The sequence below is a fragment of the Suillus fuscotomentosus genome (genome assembly GCF_016647785.1).
Source record: "Suillus fuscotomentosus strain FC203 chromosome Unknown F5891scaffold_48, whole genome shotgun sequence".
NCBI classification, from domain to species: Eukaryota; Fungi; Basidiomycota; class Agaricomycetes; order Boletales; family Suillaceae; genus Suillus; species Suillus fuscotomentosus.
The window spans coordinates 325,914-350,054 of NW_024539560.1; the positions used below are offsets into that span (position 1 = coordinate 325,914).

Consider the following 24,141-nt stretch of genomic DNA (forward strand, 5'->3'; position numbering starts at 1 on the left):
TGGCAAGATGATTTCCACCGGAGGAAACATGCTGAGAATTTGGGATGCCAACACAGGTGAACAGCTCAAAACACTCGAGTTTGGTATCGTTGGAGACATGGCATGGACCTCGGATGGAAGCATGCTCATCACCGGGAGCAGGAGGTTCGACACCGCAACTTGGACTGAAATCAATGGTGAATGGCTTGCCGGTTCCAAAATGGATACTATATTATCTCCGAATGAACGCTTCCTTGCAAGTGTACCGTACGCTAACAAGCACAAAATACAACTATGGAACCTCGAAACCCATCAATGCATAGGGCCACCCCTACATCATGAAGACGAAGATGAGGTGTCCAGCACCGTATTTGCTGCAGATGGTAACTTATTTGTGACTGGCTGCGACTCCGGCCGTGTATATGCATGGGATGTCTCTGCTATTGTCATCCAAGCTGGGCTCAATGGCCTCCTAACTGCAATAAGCTAGCATGCATTTCATCCCAAACCACGTTGATAACGATCCTGTCTTCTTTCCAGGCGGTTTGTCGTATGAGATATATTCTTCAACAGACTTATTGATCTTTGTTCATCACAGAAGGCCATCAACAAGCCATTAGTAGACGTGAGTTGTGTGTTTCTTAAAATTCTACATGGTTTTGAGTATTTATATCCTAGGTCAATGTTACATGACAACATGCACCCAAGATTGAAGGTGTTCGTCGAATACCACCAGGGTTTTTTGACGACCATGTTAATGTATGTGGCCTCAGTTGATAATCGATCAATCCCATTGGCTAATATGTCAACAGTCGTCGACATCACATGGTCACCATACTGCAGCATCACGCCAATCTATGCAGCCCAGTCGCTTAACCTCCTACAACCTTCTCAGCCTGGCTCAAAATTTCATCTCTGGTATGCTATGCAGATGAGATGGATTGGCTATATGGTTGCCACCAGTAGTCAAGGTCCCGCTAACAGCAGGCAAGCCAGTACATTCGTTCCTCTATAAGTTCTTTATCACTAACACATTTTGACAGAGGAATTATCATGCCAGAAAGAAGCCCTCTACCAGCTCTTCTCAGCCTCCTAAGCCTCCTACCATGCAACAACATAACGGCGGAGCAACCCAAAGCAATCTGTCATCATCACAGCAACCGAATACCACAGCAATGGCATCCACTACATCTCCTGCAGCTATTGGCACTGCAGCGGCAGCTGGAACCTCGCATCCTGACATCACCATAAAACGAGCCAGATGGTGGGCTCGTTTTCTGCTCTGGGTTTGCTGTGTGCCCGTTCAGAGGGCAGATGGTCAACATTAGGGAAGTTCCATGCTTCATTGTTATAGTCTCATCTAATTCTCCATGGTTGCCAGTAGATATATCCTGCAAAACTTGTTGCTGCATTTCCCGAAGGCTGTCCATCACCGTCCACCTCCATCTCAAACCCTCCTCCCTTGAGATCTCTGGCCAGTCTGACAATGTCATAGGTTCCATCCACTATGGCCATCTCACCAAAGCCGTCACAGCGCTCTCAACATCTCATCCGGATGTTCGTGCACTCATGCATGATGTCACTCAGAAAGTGTTCCTTTTGGTTGGAGATGCCGTGCGCCTTGTCATCAGCCTTCCGAAGCAGATTTTACTAGCAAACGACAGAGTTTAAGGTGATTACACCGAGGGGCCAAGATATTTTGCAGCAGGCAAAACCTTGTCATGCCCGTATTGATTAGACTTGTGACCAGTCCATCTATGAGGCAAGCCATCGATAGATGGACTGGTAAATCTGGGTTTGAATTTGGATGTCGAGCGGATTCTCACAGTAACGTGATGTCTGGCCAATGAGAAAACGAGTGCTTTTCGATGAATGTAAACCAAATGATATAATTATCTTGTTATTAACGCGACGCGACGCGAACTATAGTACCTGCAAATTCAATGGACCAATCTTCCATCATCCAAGCCATTCACAATGCTTCTCTTGATGTGCTGGATCATTTTACGTGTGATTTAATCAAAGAACGACTCCCCATCAATTATATTCAGACCCTCAATAATAACAACAAAATGGATGCGCTACGAGCATGCCTCATTGTCTACGTTCTGACGTCAACGGCCATAGTACCACGTCAATTCCAGCTCGAAGCTGAGTTACATGGGCGATGAAACGTCCGTCAAACGATGCCGCCCAGCAGCTAATGTTCTGTTGTCGAAGTCGACTGCAGACAAGGACTTAATGACTCTTTGCAAGGGCTTAGCAAAAAGCTCACATGGTTTTGTTATGCCCGAAAAGGCTTATACATCACGTTACTGTGAGAATCTGCTCGACATCCAAATTCAAACCCAGATTTACCAGTCCGTCTATCGACGGCTTGCCTCATAGACGGGCTGGTCACCAGTCTACGTATTGATTGGCGTGAGTTCCCCCGAACACCTCGCAAAGCAGAAAGTGATCACGAACATTACATACGCAAAGTAGACTACATACCCTGCAATCATCACAGACACTCTTTTTCCTGCCGCTTACTGATAACATACCTGGAGACTGTATTGATAGGGTACCCTCCGAATCTATAGAATGATTGCCATCATCAACAGAACCCGGGTCTGAAATTCTAAAAAAAAGGATCATATGCAAGTGCCAAGAAACACCGTGAGAACAGGATGCCGCATTATACCGGCACGTTGCACTTCGATGGACCACGGTCTCGACACCCAAGTTCGAATTCCTTGTGCCTCTGCACGTCTATCTTACGGTTCCACGCTGTTTCTTTCACCATTGACTCGACAGTCACTCTGCACTTTGTTCAATTGACACCACCCTGGCCTCAAATACAACCCCTTCCTCTCGTCGAAGCTCCACCAAAGTATGGTCCTGTCACCTTCAAGGCTTCCCTACACTATGAACCTGCCAACATATCCATGCAGTGCCACCTATAATGGATATTCCTTTTCCGCAGGGTTCAGTCTGTTATCTCTCGGCGGCGGTGAGTGAATCCAGTAGTGGTCACAGCTTCCTCAATACTTCGTCACTGTGGGTAGTAAATCCAATGAAATTCAGTAGGTAAAATCAGGTGATAATGTAATGAAATTCATAGTACAAGGTGCTGAAATCGAGGTGCTGAAAGTTCCGATTTTTACTCTGAAATTTCAGTGACATTTGCGCTGAATTTTTACTCTGAAATAATGTGCTCGAAAATGACAAAAATAAATGTAACTAATTACTGTGACACATCACACTAATCACACAACATATTGTGTCATGATATAGGCCATTTATAATTTGCCAATGGCCGGAATGGAACGGATGACTTTGTACATTTAGGCCCAACATACATAGCATCACTACCACTAAGCCATGGCATCCTTGATAGGTCTAACTACAATTCCTAGACAAGGCATCCTTCAAACTCTCGTTCATTATTTCCTATTCCTTGCCCCCACCTGCCACTCCCTCTTATTTAGCTCTGTGTACCATTACTGTACACTGCAAACTGCCGCAGACCTTTGACACATGTCCAAATCGGGTACCATGTGCCAAACCTTTGATAATATTTTCTGAAGGGTTTTCTCGTCAGAAATTGCTGACAATTTAAAAATTTGCCGGAGCGAGCCACTGGATGTGTGATCTAAGAGATCTTTACTAGGAACCTGACAACATCTATGAGACCTCGGTGGAACATCGACAATCGTAGCTAGTCATTATACTGGACTAAAATATCTTTAATATCTGGTTTCAATAGGTTGCACAGAGGTCTCGTTTCATATGTTGTGCAGATATTTCATTTCATATATCGCACAGATATCCCATGTGTTGGGTCACACAAATGTCTGATTTCATAGGTCGCACAGATGTCTGGTTTCATAGGCCGCACAGATGTCTCGTGTCATAGACAGGAAGTATATATTTTGGTTGATCTCGCACACACCTCAGCCATTCGGAATCAATCAGATAAAAAGATTTAAATGGAGCACGCTGAGCGCTATTGCATTAATAATGGCGGGGTAGACACAATGATAATTAATGCGTAGATATGTATAGTGTTTAATGCAAGTGAAGGAAGGTCTCGTGAAATTATTTACCAAAGGAGTGAATAGTGCTGGTCATGGCGCGAAGAGCTTCGGAACAAGCTTCGTAGTACTAGGGAACTCAGCCCCAAAGCAACGAGTCCTGAATAGTCGTCTGCCACTGGGGACTAGTTGTTTTCAGGAGCTTAGGAACGACCATGCTCCCTGGAAACTCGACAAGGTCCATTTGAAAGTATTCAACAAGTATGCTATGGAATGATCAGCAATTGTGCACGCAGCGGAATGACAATATACTTACTTTCGTACTGCGTTTTCGTATATGCCGCGAGCTGACTTTGCATAATCTGGTCCTGCCTCTTCCCTCGCAGCTTGGCGGACAGCTTCGAGCGAGCAATCCACATAATTCCAGAATTTTGCGGAGGTGAACTTGGGAGGTTTGCCGTTCTTTCCCTTGATGAATCCAGAACCGGCATCGTCGTCCTCGTTGCCTTCAGGTTCTTGCTGGATGGTTTCTTCATCCTGATTCTGTTCCTCCTCTCCGTTGTCCATCGCGTGCTCTCCCCCTCCAAGGTTACCATCATCATCAGCCTCGTTGCTCACGCCAAGTTCTCCTTCGGAACCTTTGTCATTCGTATGGTCCATGTCGTCTTCAGCACGTTCTGCGTGCTGCTGGTCATCCTCATCTGCGTCCATGTCTGCTTCGCAATCGAGTGCCATTGTAATTTTGGCGCGGAGGTCTGCATGAAGAGAAGGTTCGAGCGAGGTTGAGTAAAGGTCCTCAAGTGGGATAGCTTTGTAGTCGCCGACTCCGATCAAGAAGATTCTCAAGCAGCGCCGCTAGACCCGTTTTAAACACTTGATAACTTTTATTAGAATTAAAACATACCAAAAACGCGTATCTATTCCAATGACCAGCTTCCACCTCAATTATTCCATGAGCGAGTGACTTAGCTGTGTCCATAATGCTCATGCGTTTGGCGATCGATGCGACCAACTTAAAGATGGTCAGTGTCATGATGGCTCGTATGGACTAATGAAAAATATACCTTGGCCTTGAGGTTGCCACGAATAGATGAGAGCAATTCGCTGACGATCTTCGAGAGCTGTGCCAAAAGCTCGACATCTTGAATCAGCGCAGCCGGCAATTTGAACACTTCACGATGATTCTTGATAAACTCCTGCTCTAAAGTCAATTCCCGTGCATGCAAGAGGCAGTGTAAAAGGTACCATGATGTTTGTGTGCGTGTCGGTGACATAAGCGGTAATGTTTGGCGACAGGAGACAGGCTGTTAAACGACTCTGAAGCGCCGACTACATTTCAATCTGGTCAGCATGGTGCCCTCTGAGAAGGCAAATAATGACCTTGAAATCCTTGGAATCAATCAATTCTTTCAACTCGAGGAGAGCGGCCTTTTCTTGATCCTCGTTCCTCTTGTATGAGGCGGCTTTCAAATCAATGAGCATGTGAAAGATGGATCCGGCCTAAATGTTGTCAACAAAAGTGTGCAATCGTAATCTCGAAACACTGACATCAATGAATTTGTGTAGAACCTCCTGTGGGCATCCAGTCTCCTCAGCGACTTGGTTCGCATACATCTTGAGCTTTTTCGCCTGTGAGGGTGATAGCGACTGAGTCATGTCAAAGCCATCATCAGAGTCTGTTCTCCGGCGGCGCACACCAATTGTGATATGCTCATCAAGAGATGCTTCAGATGGAGTCTGCAAAACGACCCTACCGCTACCGCTAAGCCCATCAACGACAGTGTGAGAGGCTGAGTGGCCACTCCCTGGTTGAACTGATGGGATTGTTCCCAGAGGTGAGCGCTCTCGCCGGATACTGCTATTCCTGCTTCCAGATGGCCTAGGTGTACCGGAACCAGAAGGTCGTTGAAAAGATGCAGAAAGACTCCTCCCTCGGGGTCCCCCGGCAATGGCTGGTGACAACAGCCTGCTCGTCGATCCAGGCCCTCTGGGCTGTGAACTGCCTGTCTTGTTGTTAGAACTTCCAGACCTCACGGGGAACCGTTGGAGCAATATCGTCGAGCAGGGAGTTGGTTGGGTGAGGGAGGGTGAGGGAGACTGAGGGACATCACCACACTTTTCCGTTCCGAGTGTGTCGTAAGTTTTGTTCGGCTGTATACAAACTTGAGTCATGGTTGAGCACTCAAAACAGCCTGAGGGAGACTCGGAAGATAACATTAAAGCAATACAAAATGTATATATGTAGTATACCCGTCCTGGAGAATTCTAAACTACATCCCTCCTGTCCTGGAGGATTCTCAATTACATCCCCCCCATCCTGGAGGATTCTCAATTACATCCCCCCGTCCTGGAGGATTCTCAATTACATCCCCCCCATCCTGGAGGATTCTCAACCCGTCCTGGAGGATTCTCAATTACATCCCCCAAGCAGGGCAGCTTTCAGTCTGCCGCTCTTGCTGTTCTCAAGCAGAGGGATGTTCGCGCACTGGACCTCCGGTAAGATTCCCAGCAGTTCAGGCAGCTGAAAAGTTTTTTCAAGGGTGTTTCCATCACGCTTGTTCACCGGTCGGGGCTCAAGAAGATTCGCGGCTTAGTGCCCATCCCGGGGATGCATAAGATAGTCTGAGAAATGGGGTGGGTGCTGTGTCTGTGACTGTGTGCGAGTGTGAATGGCTTGCACATGAGCCTGAGCCGTCCAGGCTTGCTGTTGGTGATCCGGGTGCATCTGTACACGAGCCTGAGCCATCCAGGCTTGTTGTTGGTGGTTCGGGTACATCTGTGCATGTGCGTGTGCAGTGCGAGGCTGCAAACCTGGTAGCTCGGCTTGCGTGGGGTTAACGGCAGAGGTGGGGAGTTGGTGTGTTGCCAGAGGAGGTTGTGAGCGGGGGAATGCGACTGTGTAAGTAGGGTGCATAAGGGGTGGGGGTGCCACATGCACTCCTCGAGGACCTGTATTGGGATATGACGGCAGAAAAGGAGCCTGATGATGATGTGGGGCTTGCAGTGGAGGTCCCATTGGCAGCGGCGGAGGGTAATATGAGGCTTGCAGTGGGGACGGCATGAGTGATTGGTGGGATGGGACCATTGGACCCTGCTGAGTGGGTGGAGACATGCGTCTCGAGGTCCCAGCAATGGGCTGCTCAACATCTGATGGCGTCGTCTTCTTCCTGCCTCGTGTGCTGGCGCTGCTTGCATTCTTTCTTGGCTTGGTGGCTGCCTTTTTGGTGGGAGCGCGATCAAATGCGGGAAGTGGTGCAGTTGCATTGCGGACACCTTCCTCCACGGCGGTCGCACCTTCTTGAGGCCCAGCGTTGTCACCTAATTTCTTTGCTGCCTTTTTATCTTTCATCTGCTGAACAGCTAAATTCCGAACCTCAGCCGGATTGGTGACCCTCAATGGCGACTCGCGAAGCGCCTCAGGTATGACCAGTCGGATATGATCACAGTTGTGAATTGAGTAGGTATTGAGGAAGAAGTGCGGAGTAGGCTGATGGTCAACAACAGGCTTCGTTCGTGTGGTTTGAATCCGTTCTTGAAGTACATGTTGCTGGCGCATGTCTACGCATTTGGAATCGATGCAGTTGTGTTGAAGATTGACGGAGCAAATGATATCCTGTATGAATCTTCAACAGATAGCTCTGAGTTTCAGAATATGTTACTTACTGACGCCATTGAAACTATTTCGTCATTCGTAAGGCCGAGACATGGTAGAAAGACTGAAGGATGTAATGTAGGACCGAATGAAAATACTTGCAGTGCGACATGGTCCACGGTTTTATCGATGTCGTGTGATATAAGGATCTCGCGGATGCGTCCAATAAGCATCTACACACACATCAATGATTGATTACAGAGAGGCTCAAAATCATTTACCTGTCCATCCGCAGGTCATCGGAAAATGACGTGGCCATTCAAGTCGACTTGATCTCCCTTACTCGTCACTAGTGATTTGCCGTGGTAGTAGGAAACGCCGGATCGAGAAGTCTTGAGGATTTTCGCACAACGAGTATGCTTCCATTGTACTTCGTCCATTCGTTGCGCTTTTCCACTTGCGCCAATGACAGTATCAGGACTTCCGGTGCCTATGTACACTTGAGTAAAAGCACAACAGTATGCTACCTGACTGACCTGGTAGTGGAGGCTCGCACAAGATACTTGATATACCAAGCAGGTGGGCCTGTTCTGGGCGTTCGTTGATATAACATAGCACCTGCGCTCCTCCGCGAACCCATTTCTTGACATTGCAGTCAAACCAATATCCACCAGTGGCCACGTGTTTCACGATGTCTTGGTATGCGAAGAGTCGACAAGTATCCCTGCTGGGCGCACGGCGATTACTGTGAATGCATGACAGTCGGAAAACGTGATTAAACGATTCATATCTCTCGGTGGAGAATATGATTGCGGGTCCGAAATGACGGATGAAAGCTGGAAGATGAATTAAGAAGTGAAACTTGGGCTTGCTGATAAGAATGCTCGGAGCACATTGCGCTGTGATGTTAAGAAAGTCCTCGATCGTTCGGGATAACCTTGCCTAATTACAAAAGATCAATCAGTCTACAACATGTTTCAACACTTCAGCAGTGTGAACTCACAAGATATTCTTCGGTATCCGGTATCGTCGTGTGCCAAACAAGCGCGACAAGTTCTCCGATGACGGACCAACCATTGACAACTGTCTGAGGGACGAGGTCGTACACCAGGAAGGGCATAACTTGGGCCAGGCTCTTAAAATGTTTGCCTATCAAACTGCCTTTATAGTGACATATGTAGTCCGCATTGAGAGAGGGTGCGTTCAGTCCGTCTTTGTCAACAGACTCGAGGCGGCTCTGAAAGATGTGCAGAAACTTCACTTTCTCGAGGAGAAAAATGCTCTGACCCCAAAAGTACTTCACCACACCCAACAATATTGTATGCAGGATTTCAGTCGGTGTATCCAAGTGCATGTTGATCCCTGTGGGACAACATCGTGAGTGCGGCACAAACACCATCATTCGAGCTTACCATTCATCCCAAGCAGCGGATTCATTGTGTCATTGAGTGTGGCACCTTGTAGCAATTCCTCAAACTCCTTTTCGAGCATTGCGGTGACTTCGCTTTCGGCTGTTGCTGGTAAGCCCGCCCCTCGTTTACGAAGTTTCTTTCCGAGTTCTACAAGAGACTCGAGGATGGACGCCGAGGCGCTGTCACGAACGCCTGTGGAGGAAACAGCACTCTGCACTTTTGTCGTGGCACCCGATTTCATTGCAGCTTCAAATTGATGTTGAATGTCTTCAGTGGTCTTTTCGGGTGTTCGTAAATTACCTGACTATGAGTGCAAGATTAGATCAGGTGAAAGACGCTGTGATATATTCGCACCTTGAATATACTGTTATAACCTTCTTCAGATGCCTTATATTCTTTCGTGCCCCCAACATCACACGTCCTGCAGAAATAGTTGCAATTGAGACCTGCATGACTGTATTCCTCAGCTTGCATAGGATTGTCGCCAGCAAGAAACAGTCCAGACGGAATAAGCATGACCTCCTCCTCATCTCTACAGTCCCACGTAACAATGCCAGACTCTGCTGCCTTACTGCAAAAACTCAAGAGAAATACAGAATAAGTCCAGAGAAACATACCGAAGAGAATCTTTCATCCCGCGCATTAGTTCCATTGGAGCGGCATGCGGTGACGACGAGACGAATCGCACAAAGAACTCCTTCTCGAGCATTTCGCGGGGTAGATTTGCGTTCGACATGTAAATGGCGTGATGTTTGTTCCATTGCTTCGAAATGTTTCCCGAAACATCGTCCATAAAGATTATCAAAGGAACTGCATATACCATTCGGCCCTTCGCCTTTTCGCGCAATGGATTGGGACCGAGTGACCCGTATTTAGCAGATGACGCTGTTGCATACATACATAAGTTCACATCCACTGAAAAAGACGACCAAAGTCTAACGCACCAGTGAGTCCACAGTCAAGCTCATTCGTTAATGAAAGATCTTCATATGACTGTGCAAATATCGGAGTTGGGATGATTTCCTGTTCGTCGTTAATAATGAATCCTGCCTATCAAACCGTTTAAAATTGTACAAAACACAACGAAGCTCACTCACATCAGTTGGTTCAGCAGCGCGACCGAGCGCATAGAGGATTTTGCCGTCGGATTGTTCAGAACCTTCAACACCACCCTCAACAGACGGAGAGCCAAGGAAAAACCGTTCTGGGATAAAGTAAGCTCCCGAAGAGTCCTTCAACAGCTCATTGACAAAATATATCGTCCCGTCCACTCGAACTGCGGGAGGTGATGGAAGGTCGAGTAACATTTTTGTGCCGTTGAAGACCTGCGTCATCCCCTTTCCACCATCTTCTGGATAATCTTGCATTGCGAAATGCGTAAGCGGATTTGCATAGTCCTGGATAATAACATACATACAGCACTCTAACTCGAAGCGGCAATAGACGAACCTTTGCAATTGCATTCGCAATATCATTCAGGTAGAATATATTCCCTGACCGGGCAGTGACTTTCTCGGTTGGCTGACCAACAAGATCTTCAATGAACAGTTGACACTTCTTGGTCGCATCAAGTGAGGGTACATTTTGAGCGCCGAGCTCTCTTGCCCAATTGAGTACCGCTTTCTTCTGGGCATCAGAAAACGGCAGGCGCGGAGAGCTGAACAGAAGCGATGTCACAAAATCCTTAAGATTGTAAGCATGTGTTGCATAACTGATAACGGCGAGTGTACTCACCGCTTGTGATGGCCAGGGGTAAGTGGGATTATCAGGAATGATATCTTTAAGAGCGTACTTTTTTGCTGGAGGTTCATAGTCTGTGAACACATTTAGGTACAAAACAAAGAGACAACTCGAATGCACTCACCGAAAATATTGATCCCAAAGTCAGGTGCGTTATAGTCACATAACTCATCCTCCTTGTTGATAGGCGCAAGTGGTGTCGAGAAGGGGATTTCACCAGAGGCAAGATTTTCTTGCAGTTCGGCAAATAGATCGGTGAAGTGTTCGTTGAACTCATACGTCCGACTTCCAATGATATTGGATAAGTGCTCAGAGAGTGGGACCTCCAAGTCAGCCTCGGGCATGCTGTACGAGTCAAGATCCATCAGGCCATTATCACCATCCATTCCGAACGATTCGACCTCCACATCCAAGTCCATCCTGCATTGTTGAGGCTGCCGCAAGTCCATCTTGAAAACAGTATGAATTTTTGATGCTTGACCGTTCTTGAATTTTTTGGTGTGACGTGAGTGCATTTCGGATAGGATGTGCTTCTGGATAAAGCGAAGTTCCATGGTACAGTGCACACCATTCTTCTTGGGGCATACTTTGCAAATGATGCGGCTCTGCGCATCATTGCAGAATTGGAAAACTGTAAGAAATGTTATATTATCACCAGACACAGACAAGGTATATAACGTACTTGTGCCGTCGACGAGATCATGCTTCATGACTGATTCGAGTCTTGAATCTGGATCTTGAATGCGTCGAAATGTGAGTGGGAGAGGTGGCGAGTCACGTGGCATGCAGATGCGCAAGAACTCCAAGTCCAAAATCCCACACTCTGAATTTCTGTCAAGCGCTTGCGCACAAGATAACAATGCCTGGAGTGCTCACCAATATCGCAACTGTCTATCCTGATGTCCAAAGCCAAAACATGGATGACGCTACGCTCAAGCCGTTATTTTTCACTATCAAATTTGCCGGTACCCTTCCAAAGCATCTGATAGAACAGAACATAGTATGTTAACTGCCTCGTGCAATTTGCAAGACTTACTTACATTCTTTCGCAGCCTATCGAGATATCAGTCTCAATTGCTGAGGAATATGGATGTTTTGCCATGCCTTTTGTCAAAGCTATGTCCATGTCGCCAGCGATAGACCAGTGGCGATGCAATATTACTGAAAGCGAGTCCAATGTGAGCAAACTTTGCTGCGTCTGACGTGCTGAAACTTACACTGCGCTTTAAGTTTTCCGATAGCATTGAATGCATTCCCTCTCACGATGAAATCCTTATCCCGTTCTTCCCCCTTCCATCAATGTTCGACTACAGAAATCGAAGTGATTGGGAGAAGCTATCAAAAGAAATTGAGAAGTGGCTCGTGCAACTCGATACTAAGTTGCCACAGTGGATGTGGGGACGGGATGCATTCTGGCTGGCATTCGTTGCCGCGTTTCCCTTCTTCCCAAGAGGAACGTGGCCATTGTGGAATCCCCGCGTACCATTAGAAGGCGCATTCATTGAACAATGGTTGGAGACGTCGGGTCATAGTAGCACCACGATTGGCCAGGAGACTTTGGCGATCGACTTGGATGATGCCGATAACTTGGGGGAGATATGGGAGGCATTTTGTAGGGATGCAGCCCTGTTCTATCCTTATCCCCTCATTTCTGCCGACTAAACTCGTTACAGCGATCCAGATGTTTTTTAAAGCAGGTTAGATGTACAGAAGTACATACCTTATCATTGTTGTGCTCTCACTTGTCATGTTATGCGTCTCAAATGCCAATTGTATTTTATGCGATGTGACGGTTAATGGCCGCAGGGATATAGAGAACTTGCAAGCTTGAACAACCTGGCCATTGCAGGCATGGAATTGTGTGATTAAATCATAGACAGAAAGATAGCGCTCAGATATCTGTAGGATATCTGGCAGATGTCTGTGCTATGTCTCACGCCAGATCTCAACCACATACCTTATTTTAATCTCCCTCAGATGTTCACAGCGCGACATTTGTACAGCCTGTGACTCATACACACACAGCCTATTACCACCTTTGTAAGAGATTGGGCAAAATTCTCTGATAGACCTCCGGATTTGCGCCTTTACTCGATGATTTTTTTATTTATCACACAAACACCCACCACAAATACAAACCAGCTGGTTCCCAGGAGCACTAAATCATTTTCTCGTTAGCTCGGTTTCGCCCAAAGCGGCAGTTGGTAGTGTAGCCTGAGCATATTTCGGTGTTAAATATTGTAATTATGAGAATTTATAAAGATGCTTATCTCACATCGGGGTGAACGATATTTAAAAGAGGTTTATATGTTGTACAAAATGTGAAAACAATATTTGATATTTAAACTAACATAAAGATGGGTGCACGACTTCAAATTTTGGTGGTGTTTTGTGTGTCATCCAAAATATCAAATATTCACGACCATATTCCCACAGACAATATGTCAACAAATATAATAAATATAATCAGATTTTCCATGTCTGCTTCAATTTAAAGTTTGCTTCTTACATAAACTTTGGAGAAAACTTGAAGTTTTGCCAAAGCTTGACATTTAAATCGAGTTTTAATGTCATGTCATCTGTAAAACTTCAAATTTTCTCCAAAGTTTTACATGGAAATTGAACTTTAAGTTGAAGCAGACATGAAAAATCTGATTATATTTCTTATGTTTGTTGACATATTGTCTGTGGGAATATGGTTGTGAATATTTGATATTTTGGATTACACACAAAACACCACCAAAATTTGAAGTCATGCACCCATCTTTATGTTAGTTTAAATATTAAATATTGTCTTCACATTTTGTACAACATATAAACCTCTTTTAAATATCGTTCACCCCGATGTGATAGAAATACACGTGCAGCATGACCTGAAGCCTGAGCGTCAATCTCCCGCTGAGCCGAACTCTATCCGCAGTCACCATATCATCACCCCCATCTTCCCTTCCCATTCATCCCGTCCACCACTCTACCCATCATCGATCCTCGTCATCTTGCTCCATCGCAACATCATGCCTGGTAGCTCAGAAAGCCGATATATCAGACTTGAAGGCGAGTCTCTCCATATTGTCTTCGTATCTGTTTCATGATCCTCACAGTCTATCTACAGTCATCAGCGGAAAGAATCTTCGAGTCCCCTCCTGGCGCATTCCCGCTGGAATTTACGTGTCCATCAATGTCGACTCGAGGAGACGCTGGAAATCGGCCATCAGTGTCTTATCATCTGATGAATTGGTAGCGTGGGGGAATACTGTAACTCTGTAAAGTCCATGGAGATCTTTTGACGTGATGCAAGAACTGATCATTGGCTTATAGACCATCAAATACCTCGCCTGCATTGTCAATAGAGATCAGGGCGTCCTATGAGCTGCGTCGAATGCTAGGCGGTGGAGAGGTCATCGGGGAAATTCAAATGTCGTGGGATGAGCTACTCGATCATAGAGATCACCCATTTGGTGAGTAATTCTGTTCCCATTAATTCATTCATGCACATATGCTAAGATCTCGTAGATATATCCTTCCCGGCCGTGCGCGACGTTCAACCTTCCATCACACTGAAGGTTGCTGTTGTACATGTTTGGGACGATCAAAATGGCGCACCGTTTGATGTGAGCGACCCCAGACTCTGTCCTGTTAGCTTTGCTGACGGAACGCCAACTATAGTCCCTCGTAGACTGCGAGATTGCTCGAGACGCAGATGCGGGCCACGCACAGTTTGCGTCATACGTGAAAAGCGAGAATGTCTCTCACTTGAACGATGCTATGGAGCATTTTCAGTTGGTTTTGAACCATTGTCCGGTTGGGCATCCAGACCGCGCAACAGCTCTCACGAACCTCGCGTGGGTTCGCCTTAAGGGCTATATCCAAAATGATGTTGAAGACATTGATACTACCACTTCCCTCTTCCGCGACGCGCTTGCATTGTGTCCGCAGCACCATCCCGATTATCCCTTATCCCTATATAATCTCACCGAAGCGCTGACTTGGCGCCACTCCAGGAAAAGTACTGATGTCGACATCTGCGAAGCCGCCCAACTCTATCGTGAGCTACTGCCTCTCTGTCCAGAGGGCACCTACCTTCGTGGCATCGCAACAGGGAAAAATGGTGTTGATTATGTGATCAGCAGATGCAACGAACTTCCAACAGACGGATCCGATGAAGGCATCCACCTTCGAAGAGTCGTCCTCGAGCTCTGTCCTCTGGACCATCAACTTTGTCCCAGAACCCTCCACGAGCTTGCAGAAGCACTTCAAGCACGCTTTGATGCGCACGGCAGCATCGATGATCTTGACATGGGCATTCAGCTTAGTCGTAAAGCTGTGGCTCTTGCTCCCGAGGGACATGCTGACCGTGATACTCACCTGAACAACTTGGCCATGTTACTCGTATCCCGCTTCAGTCACCAAGGCAAACCTAATGACCTTGATGAAGCCATATCATTGTACGAAGAAGGGCTGCATCTGTGCCCTGTTGGGCACGAATCTCGTAATTGCTTATTGGACAACCTAGGGACCGCCCTCATCAACCGTTTCAACAAATACAGCGACATTGAAGATGTGACCCGAGCTATCAGCCTCTATCGCGAGGCCCTGACGTTGCACCCACCTGAGCATCCACAATATCATACCACGCTTAACAACCTTGCCATCGCGCTCCAAACCAGATATAACAACTCGCAAGTCAGAGAGGATCTTAACGAGGCCATTTATTTATATCGTGAATCCCTTCGGTTAATGGGGCTTGACCTTCCAGATCGTTATATAACTCTTTTCAATTCGAGCTCGGCACTCTGCTTTCGTTTCATGCTAACTCGGGAGAATGAAGATGTGGAGGAGGCCATTGCTCTTTGCCAAGAATCATTGGCAGCTCTGTCTTCACTGCACCCTGACAGGTACTTCAGCTACATGTGCCTGCAGGAGGCCTATTTGTCTCGTTATCGGATTCTACACGACCCTGCTGATTTGTCTCTTGCAGTGGAGAACTTCAGACTCGCATCAAGACATTCTACTCAAGGGTTCCCACAACGCACCGCTGACGCATTTTATTGGACCATTACAGCGGAGCAGCATGGTCATGGATCCGCGCTGGAAGCCTACTCGACATTTTTTGAGCTTCTGGATGCTCATTTGGCAACACGGTCTTCGGCAACTTCACGGCGCGAAGCTGCTTCTGCATTTCATCGCGCCAGAACACTCCCAGCAGATGCAGCATCATGTGCCATCCGCTGTGACAATCTACCACATGCAGTTGAACTTGTGGAGCAGGGCCGTGGCCAGCAGTGGTCGCTGGCCTCCCGACTCAGGACTCCGGTTGAAGACCTTGAGTCAGCAAATCCGACACTGGCGCATAAATATTTGGAGCTAAGCCAGCTCGTTTCCAGTGCGGCCAAGAGTTCTGCAACCATCACTGACAGCGCTGCTGCCGATCGGGCAGCAACAGAGTATAGGAGAATCACGAGGCAATGGGAAGCTGCCATAGCTAAGATACGTGATCTTCGGGAGTTCTCGCGGTTCCTGCTCCCGCCTTTGTATGCAGACCTGCAAGCGGCAGCCCGCCAGGGCCCAGTCATCATCCTCATTGCGAGTCAATACTCATGCAGCGCCATCATTGTTCCGACGTCAGGAGACCCCCATCATGTTCCCTTGCCGTCTGTCACTCTCGCAGATCTGACAAATCTCAAAGATCGTTTCGCTAGGGCAATACGACACGCATCTACCCTTGGCCCCAAAGTGCCGCGAAACGACCTAATAGTCCTCTTGCGGACAGTATGGGACGAGATCATGCTACCCATCGTCAACATCCTCCAGCATAATCTGAAACTAAAATACTGTCGTATCTGGCTGTGTCCAACTGCAGCCTTCACATCTATTCCTCTCCACGCAGCTCACCCGTTTCGAACCAACCCAGATGGCTCTAGGGAGCCATGCCTGGAGGATCTCTATATCTGCTCTTATACGCCCACACTTTCGGCTCTGGTCAGATCCAGACAGACGATGAAGAAGCGCGTCACTTCATCCTTCGTGACAATCGGGCAGGGTCAACCGGGTGCAGGGAAAGGCAAGGCGCTCTTGGCTGTCGACAGCGAGCTCGAGCTCGTCCATAAGCTCGTCCCTGCGACGGCCAAACACACGACTATTTCTGGGGACGCAGCCACACGAGCAGGTGCGCTCGAAGCTTTGCAGGAGAACACCTGGGTACACCTAGCTTGTCATGGAAAGCAGGACCCAAAGCAACCTTACAATTCACATTTCATCATGAAAGACGAAGATCTGACGCTGCTCGATATCATGGAGAGAGATATTCCGCAAGCCGAGTTCGCGTTCTTATCAGCGTGTCACACCGCCGTTGGGGATGAGGAGACTCCCGACGAAGTGATCCACCTCGCAGCTGGTCTCCAGTTTTCGGGGTTTAAGAGCGTCATTGGGACGCTGTGGCAGGTCGACGACTCTGTCGCACAACATGTCGTCAAAGCTTTCTATGAGAACATGTTCCCAGATTTGAAGGATGGAGGTGCGATGGATTGTACGAAGGCGGCCTGGGCACTGAACCGTGCTACGCACGCTGTGAAGACAACAGTGCCGCTGGAGCAGAGGATGGTTTTCGTTCATATTGGTGTGTAGTTCCACTACCTTGTACTGATGTCGTCTGGTACACATTTACAAGCTGTTTATCTGCGATCTGTTGTGAAAATGACTCTAAGTAATATCATATTCTTGAGCTCTAACTACCTTATTTTCGTATACCTCGTCGTCTTTCCGTCGACTAGGATGTTCAATAAAATTCTTGTGTACTCGACTTATTTACAGATAACACTGTTCGTCTGAAGAGCGCAAAAGCAGGTTATAGGCGGACATTATTGCGACTGACTCGGCCGCCTAGCTAGCTTGGACCAACATGACCTGGGCCTTGCAGGCCCTCGTAAGTATTCTGCGCTTGTTCTGCGCACTATCCCACTAGTGTGGGAACATTTCATGACGGCATAGATTTCCGATCGAGCGTGTTTCAAAATACCTTCACGCTATGAGAGAAATCATCTACATCCAAGCAGGCTCATTTGCAAACTACGTAGGAACACATTTTTGGAATACGCAGGAGAGCTATTTCACCTACGAAGATGACGATGAACCTATCGTAAACCACGACCTTTCGTTCGAAGAGGGACGAAGTCCTCAGGTACGTGTACCATTTCCAAGTGAGGTCCTCTACTTAATGTGAGCTACCGTTGCATCTCTTAAGAATCAACCAACTCTTTGTCCACGCCTGTTGACATTCGACCAGAAGTGTATGCCTTCGTTGGCGCATTGATATCCTATCGTCTGAGCTGCATCTGAGCAGCAAACTTCGGGACACTCGCAAAAACAAGCCAAGCTGATACAGCTACCGATGCTTCACTTGATACGACCTGGTGAGTGTTGATCGTAACAGATGCTTGTCATACGAACTGATACTTTGCAGGCAAGGAAGGGTCGTTTGCGAGACACAAGATCCGATCCCTCAAAGCGAATATCACGCTCGTCTTGAAGGCGAACTAGAAGAAGGCAATTTGGAACGCACAGATCCAAATATCAGATACTGGTCAGATTATAGTCGCGTATTCTTTGATCGAAAATCCATACAGGCCATCCCTGACGCACTGGAAAATATCCAGGCTGGGTGGAGTGTCGGTCAAGATCTCTTCCAGCGATATAACGAGGTACATTCTTTTTCTCCCCATTTTGTGGTATTTCTAACACTTCTCCAGGATACAGAGCTTATGGAAGGGGCGTTTCGTCTGCTCGTCGAGAACTGTGATAACTTCCAGGTAGGCTCTTTTTCATGCCATTTCCAGCCCTCCGCTAAGTCAACCTCCCACTGCAGGGCTTGCAAATGATGCATGATACACCCTCTTTCGGGGGCTTTTCGCATGCTTTCCTGACTTCCTTCCGCGACGAGTTTCTCAAAGCTTCTACGCTAAACTTTAGTTTCCTTTCGGGCGCAGACCCAAATCATGCTGGCATTGACAATGTGAGTGTATGCGCCTCCACGTAGATGCCACACAAACGTTTGAAAGCAGTTTCTCGACACCAAGAGAATTATAAACGACGCATTATGCTTGCAAAGCTTGGATCAGCTTTCGGATATCTCTTTCCCAATACTAAATCCGTCCCGATGGTCTGCGTTGGAAAGTAACCTATCGCAGGGACTTTCCTATAATGTTTGTCTACTGCAAAACTCTACATATACTTTCCTGACTGAACGTTGCAGAAAAACAGCTTGTATCATACGTCCGGAGTCATCTCGTCGCTGGTAGAGACTGCCACGCTGCCACTAAGGCATGCTATTCTCATTGACAGGCAATGAACATATCATCAACTGATTCCACAGACTTAAAGGCAGTCGGGAGGACATCGCAATGATCGCTGACCACTTGAACTGGCGAAAATGTTCTCGATTGGGACAACTGGGTGGCATAGTCCCCCTACCTTTTTCTGCGACTGAGGGAACGTTCGCCAATATGTACTGCAACTTCTCGACTGGTTTGTCAAATAAGGTAAGGATCATGTTGACGCCTTGATCGCACGAACCATGATGAAGTAATAAGTAATTATAGGACGAGCGCGCAGTTTTTGCGAGACGAAACGTAACTCGAGGGTTGCAGGATCAAGATCTGGCAGCATTCGATGCATGGTGTGACATATCATCGCTACAGGAACCTCTGGATTCCAGGTACGGCTCAATCGTATGACATACATCCGAACTCATTCATGTCATGGGGTTAGCATCCATGCACCTGCTTATCCCGTGCCGACATCATTTCCGTCCATATTCCGGCACACTAGACCAACATCGATTAGGATGGCTTCATCGCTCGTCACAGCACCTTCTACATCGATTCCGCTTATGGGGTATGCTAGGTTTGTGGAACAGACTGCAAGGATGAGAAGGAGTGATGGTGTGCTCATGAGCATGGGCCTCGAGAATGACGACGTGAAAGAGCTTGCTAGTGCGTTGTGGGAGATCGTCGATGGGTACGGGAATGACAGGATGGATGAAGGGAATGGCTGATAATGAAAACCATCATCTTATTCGAGAAAGTACTCTGCAGCAACCCGAAACAAGTGGCATAGGATTATGCATAAATACTTAAAGAGCAACCAAATACAGGGTAGGTGTTGAACGAATTCTCAAATCTCAGCAATGGAGCACCCTATTCGTATCTCAATTGGTCCGATTCACCCAGAGAAACAAAGGTTATTTTACCCTCAGATCCCGTTTGCGTCTTGCAGAGTCGCGAGTCCATTGCGTGACCTCGATGCACGAGTACTACGAGCGCTATCTGGTGTGCCCGTGTTTTTGATCACTGCTACGTTATTATGCTACCTTCAAGCTCTTCAGTATGGATTCGAATGCAAAGAAACAGTGCGCAACAACGAAATTCAAGTCTAAGTGAATTGCATCAATGATTCAGGCGTAATTGGAAGACGCGAGTCGGCTCCTACTATCTAAGTACTCAAGCAAAAGACGAGTTGAGTCAAAGTTGAGTACACAAGAACTTTGGTGAAACATTCTAGTCGACAAAAACACGACAATATATACGAAATAGACTATAGCTAGAGTGAAGAAACATGCATCAGGGTCATTTGTACAACAGAATGAAAGAGGGTCTCAGATTAACATGTGAATATATACCAGACGACAGCAATGCGACGTACAACTACACACCAATATGAACAAAAACCATTCTCTGCTCGAGCGGCACTTTCGTCTTCACCGTGTGCGTAGCACGGTTGAGTGCCCAGGCTGCCCTCGTGCAGTCCATGACACCACCTTTCTGCAAATCTCCAAACATATACCCGTAGAAAGCTTCTACGACGTGTTTCGCGACAGAATCGTCGACCTCCCACAGCGTGCCAACGACGCTCTTGAACCCTGAAAACTGAATACCAGCTGCGAGGTGGATCACTTCATCGGGCGTCTCCTCATCGCCTACAGCGGTATGACAAGCCGATAAGAACGCGAACTCGGCCTGTGGAATATGTCTCTCCATGATATCGAGCAGCGTCAAATGTTCGTCTTTCATGACGAAATGCGAATCGTAAGGCTGCTTTGGGTCCTGCTTGCCATGACAAGCGAGGTGCACCCAGGTGTTCTGCTGCAAGGCTTCGAGTGCACCTGCTCGTGTGGCTTCATCGCCAGAGATAGTGGTGCGGTTGGCCGTCGCGGGGACAAGCTTATGGACGAGCTCGAGCTCGCTGTCGACAGCTAAGAGCGCCTTGCCTTTCCCTGCACCCGGTTGACCCTGTCCGATCGCCACAAAGGACGGAGGCACGCGCTTCTTCATCGACTGTCTAGATCTGATCAGAGCAGAAAGTGTCGGGGTGTAAGAGCAGATGTAGATATCCTCCAGGCATGGCTCCTTCCCAGAACGATCCGGCTTTGTTTGAAACGGGTGAGCTGCATGAAGAGGAATGGACGTGAAAGCTGCAGTGGGACACAGCCAGATTCGAGAGCGGCGCTGTAGTTTGAGGACGTGCTCGAGTACGTCGACGATGGGTAGCATGATCTGGTCCCATATTATCCGTAAGAGCACTATTAGATCCGTCCTCGACTCCCGTGGGTTCATCCGAGATGACTCTCGTATTGCCCTGGTGAAGCGATCCTTGAGAATCTTGAGATCTGCGAGAGCGATGGACGGCAAAGGAACATGATGGGGGTCTCCTGACGTCGGGACAATGATGGCGCTGCACGAGTATTGACTCGCAATGAGGATGATGACCGGGCCTTGGCGTGCTGCGGCTTGGAGGTCCTTGTATGAAGGTGGGAGGAGGAACCGCGAGAACGCTGGAAGATTGCGTATCTCAGCTACCGCTGCTTCCCATTGCCTTGTAAGTCTCCTATATTCTGTTGCTGCTCGATCAGCAGCAGTTCTGTCGGTGATGGTTGCAGAACTCTGTGCGGCATTGGAAACGCGTTTGCTCAGCTCCGAAAAATCGCGCGCCAGTGTCGGATCTGCTGACTCGAGGTCTTCAACTGGAGTTCTGAGTCGAGATGCCAGCGACCATTGCTGGCCACGGCCCTGCTCTGCGAGTTCAACTGCCTGTCGTAGATTGTCGTGACATATGGCACATGAGGCTGCATCTACAGGTAGCGATCTGACACCATTGAAGGCAGCAGCAGCTTCGCGTCGTGAAATAGTCGATGATCGCGTTGCCAAATGACCATCAAGAAGCTCGAAACACGTGCTGTATGCCTCTAATGCGGATTCATGACCATGCTGCTCCGCGGCAATGGTCCATTTGTGTGCTGTCGCAATGCGTTGTGGGAGTCCTTGAGTGGGGTGCCGCGAGGCAAGTCTGAAGTTCTCTATAGCGAGCAGTAAATCAGCAGGGTCATGTCGAATCTCGTGACGAGACAAATAGGCCCCCTTTAGCCACACGTAGCTGAAATACCTGCCCGGGTGCAGTGAAGACAGAGCCGCCAATGATTGTTGGCAAAGAGCAATGGCCTCCTCGACATCTTCATTCTTCTGAGTTTGCTTGAAACGAGAGCAGAGCACCGAGCTCAAACCTAAAAGAGTTGCGGGGTACCCTGGATTGTCAAGCCCATTTAGCCGAAGGGATTCGCGATACAAATCAATGGCTTCATTAAGATCCTCTCTAACATGCGATTTGTTACATCTGGTTTGGAGCGTGAGGGCAAGGTTGTTAAGCGTGGTGTGACGATGTGGATGCCCAGGTGGGGTCAACATCAGTGCCTCGCGACGGAGACTGATAGCTTGGGTGATGTCATCAATGTCGCCGCGTTTGTTGAAACGGACGATGAGAGCGCCCCCTAGGGTATTTAATGAGTAATCACGAGATTTGTGCCCAACAGGGCACAGACGCAGCGCTTCTTCATGTAAAGAGATTGCCTCATCGAGGTCATTAGGTTTGCCTTGGTACCTAAAGCGGGATACGAGTGAAAAGGCCAAGTTGTTCAGGTAGGTATGACGGTTAGCATGTCCCTCGGGACACAGAGACACGGCTTCACGTCGAAACAGTATGCCTTCGTCTAAATCATCAATGTGGCCTCGTTGTGTAAACCGTGATCTGAGAGCACTTGAAAGTTTATTAAGTATTGATGGACGGAGTTGATGGCCCAGAGGACAGAGATCGAGAACGACTCGTCGAAAGTGGATGCCCTCATCAGATGCATCTTTTGGAAGTTCGTTGCAGCTGCCAATCACATGATCGACACCGTTCTTCCCTGCCGCGATGCTATAAAGGTAGGTACCCTCTGGGAAGAGAGGCAATAGTTCATGATAGAGTTGGGCGGCTTCGCGAATGTCGGCAGCAGTACTTTTCTTGGAGTGGCGCCAAGTCAGCGCTCGGGTGAGATTGTATAGAGATAAGGGATAATCGGGATGGTGCTGCGGACGCAATGCAAGGGTGTCGCGGAAGAGGGAAGTAGTGGCATCGATGTCTTCGAGATCATTTAAGATATAGCCTTCAAGGCGGGCCCACGCGAGGTTGGTGAGAGCCGTGGCATGGTCTGGATGGCTGGCCGGACACTGGTCCAGAACCAACTGAAAATGGTCTACAGCGTCGTTCAGATGAGAGACTTTCTTGCTTGTCATGTATGCGGCAAATTGTGTGTGACCCGCATCTGTGTCTCGAGCAATCTCGCAGTCTACGAGGGACTGCAGTTTGCGTCCTGTCAGAAAAAGCTAACAGGACAGATACCAGCGTCACTCACATCAAACAGTGCGTCGTCCTGATCGTCGCAAGCATGTACAATGACGGCCTTCAGCTTGAGGGAAGGGTGAACACCGCGCACGGATGGGAAGAATAAATCTACAGGACGTCAGTGTATGTGCATAACTGAGAAGCGAACCACTCACCAAATGGCTCATCTTCATGATCGAGTAGCTCATCCCGCAACATCTGAAGTTCGCCGATGACCTCTCCACCGCCTAGCGGTCGACCAAGCTCAAAGGACGCCCTGATCTCCACTGACAGTACAGGTAAGGAGTGTGATGATCTATGAACCGAAGATCAGTTCTCGCATCGCGTCAGAATGTCTCCATGAACTTTACAGAGTTATAGAATTCCCCCACACTACAGATTCATCAGATGATAAGACACCGATGGCTGATTTCCAGCGCCCCCTGGAGTCGACATTGATGGATACGTAGATGCCAGCAGGGTTGCGCCAGGAGGGAACTTGAAGATTCTTTCCACTAATGACTGTAGATATTGTGAGGATGGCAATAAATACGAAGGTAGTTCGGAGGGACTCGCCTTCAAGTCTGATACATCGGCTTTCTGAGCTACCAGGCATGATGGTGTGATAGAGCAAATTGGTGGGGATTGAAGATGGGCTGAGTGGTGTGGACGGAATCAGTGAGAAAGGATGAAGGGGGTAAGGATATGATATGTG

At 47.9% G+C, this 24,141-nt stretch overlaps 7 protein-coding genes across 7 annotated transcripts; 4 read left to right on the forward strand and 3 right to left on the reverse strand.

Moving 5' to 3' along the window:
- Positions 1–781: 781 nt before the first annotated feature.
- F5891DRAFT_982851 (uncharacterized protein) lies at positions 782–1,650 on the forward strand (the record flags this gene model as incomplete). Its single annotated transcript, XM_041377260.1, has 3 exons — positions 782–897; positions 1,025–1,243; positions 1,401–1,650. 3 exons carry the CDS (start codon positions 782–784, stop codon positions 1,648–1,650), a joined length of 585 nt encoding a protein of 194 aa, XP_041222834.1.
- A 2,484-nt stretch (positions 1,651–4,134) lies between these two features.
- On the reverse strand, positions 4,135–6,167 carry F5891DRAFT_1192209 (uncharacterized protein; the record flags this gene model as incomplete). The annotated part of the gene is made up of 7 exons (XM_041367573.1): positions 4,135–4,261; positions 4,312–4,850; positions 4,900–5,007; positions 5,060–5,191; positions 5,241–5,324; positions 5,376–5,495; positions 5,544–6,167. The coding sequence occupies 7 exons, from the start codon at positions 6,165–6,167 to the stop codon at positions 4,135–4,137; spliced, it is 1,734 nt and encodes a 577-aa protein (XP_041222835.1).
- A 418-nt stretch (positions 6,168–6,585) lies between these two features.
- F5891DRAFT_982853 (uncharacterized protein) lies at positions 6,586–11,188 on the reverse strand (the record flags this gene model as incomplete). Its single annotated transcript, XM_041377261.1, has 13 exons — positions 6,586–7,608; positions 7,659–7,820; positions 7,899–8,077; positions 8,124–8,529; positions 8,591–8,949; positions 9,000–9,303; positions 9,354–9,570; positions 9,617–9,884; positions 9,944–10,049; positions 10,097–10,396; positions 10,449–10,682; positions 10,734–10,813; positions 10,864–11,188. The coding sequence occupies 13 exons, from the start codon at positions 11,186–11,188 to the stop codon at positions 6,586–6,588; spliced, it is 3,963 nt and encodes a 1,320-aa protein (XP_041222836.1).
- A 410-nt stretch (positions 11,189–11,598) lies between these two features.
- On the forward strand, positions 11,599–12,401 carry F5891DRAFT_982854 (uncharacterized protein; the record flags this gene model as incomplete). The annotated part of the gene is made up of 3 exons (XM_041377262.1): positions 11,599–11,739; positions 11,792–11,917; positions 11,970–12,401. 3 exons carry the CDS (start codon positions 11,599–11,601, stop codon positions 12,399–12,401), a joined length of 699 nt encoding a protein of 232 aa, XP_041222837.1.
- A 1,108-nt stretch (positions 12,402–13,509) lies between these two features.
- On the forward strand, positions 13,510–17,426 carry F5891DRAFT_1280196 (CHAT domain-containing protein). Its single transcript, XM_041370398.1, has 5 exons — positions 13,510–13,793; positions 13,852–14,002; positions 14,058–14,197; positions 14,253–14,350; positions 14,406–17,426. The coding sequence occupies exons 1-5, from the start codon at positions 13,754–13,756 to the stop codon at positions 17,361–17,363; spliced, it is 3,387 nt and encodes a 1,128-aa protein (XP_041222838.1). The 5' UTR covers positions 13,510–13,753; the 3' UTR covers positions 17,364–17,426.
- Positions 17,427–17,739: 313 nt separating this feature from the next.
- On the forward strand, positions 17,740–19,983 carry F5891DRAFT_1050036 (Misato segment II tubulin-like domain-containing protein). Its single transcript, XM_041362433.1, has 11 exons — positions 17,740–17,916; positions 17,980–18,025; positions 18,079–18,148; positions 18,199–18,436; positions 18,485–18,544; positions 18,601–18,747; positions 18,797–18,937; positions 18,988–19,055; positions 19,108–19,273; positions 19,334–19,449; positions 19,503–19,983. Exons 1-11 carry the CDS (start codon positions 17,764–17,766, stop codon positions 19,786–19,788), a joined length of 1,491 nt encoding a protein of 496 aa, XP_041222839.1. The 5' UTR covers positions 17,740–17,763; the 3' UTR covers positions 19,789–19,983.
- A 235-nt stretch (positions 19,984–20,218) lies between these two features.
- On the reverse strand, positions 20,219–24,092 carry F5891DRAFT_1280198 (CHAT domain-containing protein). The gene is made up of 5 exons (XM_041370399.1): positions 24,003–24,092; positions 23,798–23,948; positions 23,603–23,742; positions 23,458–23,555; positions 20,219–23,401 (listed from the first exon to the last, which is right to left on the reverse strand). Exons 1-5 carry the CDS (start codon positions 24,040–24,042, stop codon positions 20,438–20,440), a joined length of 3,393 nt encoding a protein of 1,130 aa, XP_041222840.1. The 5' UTR covers positions 24,043–24,092; the 3' UTR covers positions 20,219–20,437.
- Positions 24,093–24,141: the final 49 nt, after the last annotated feature.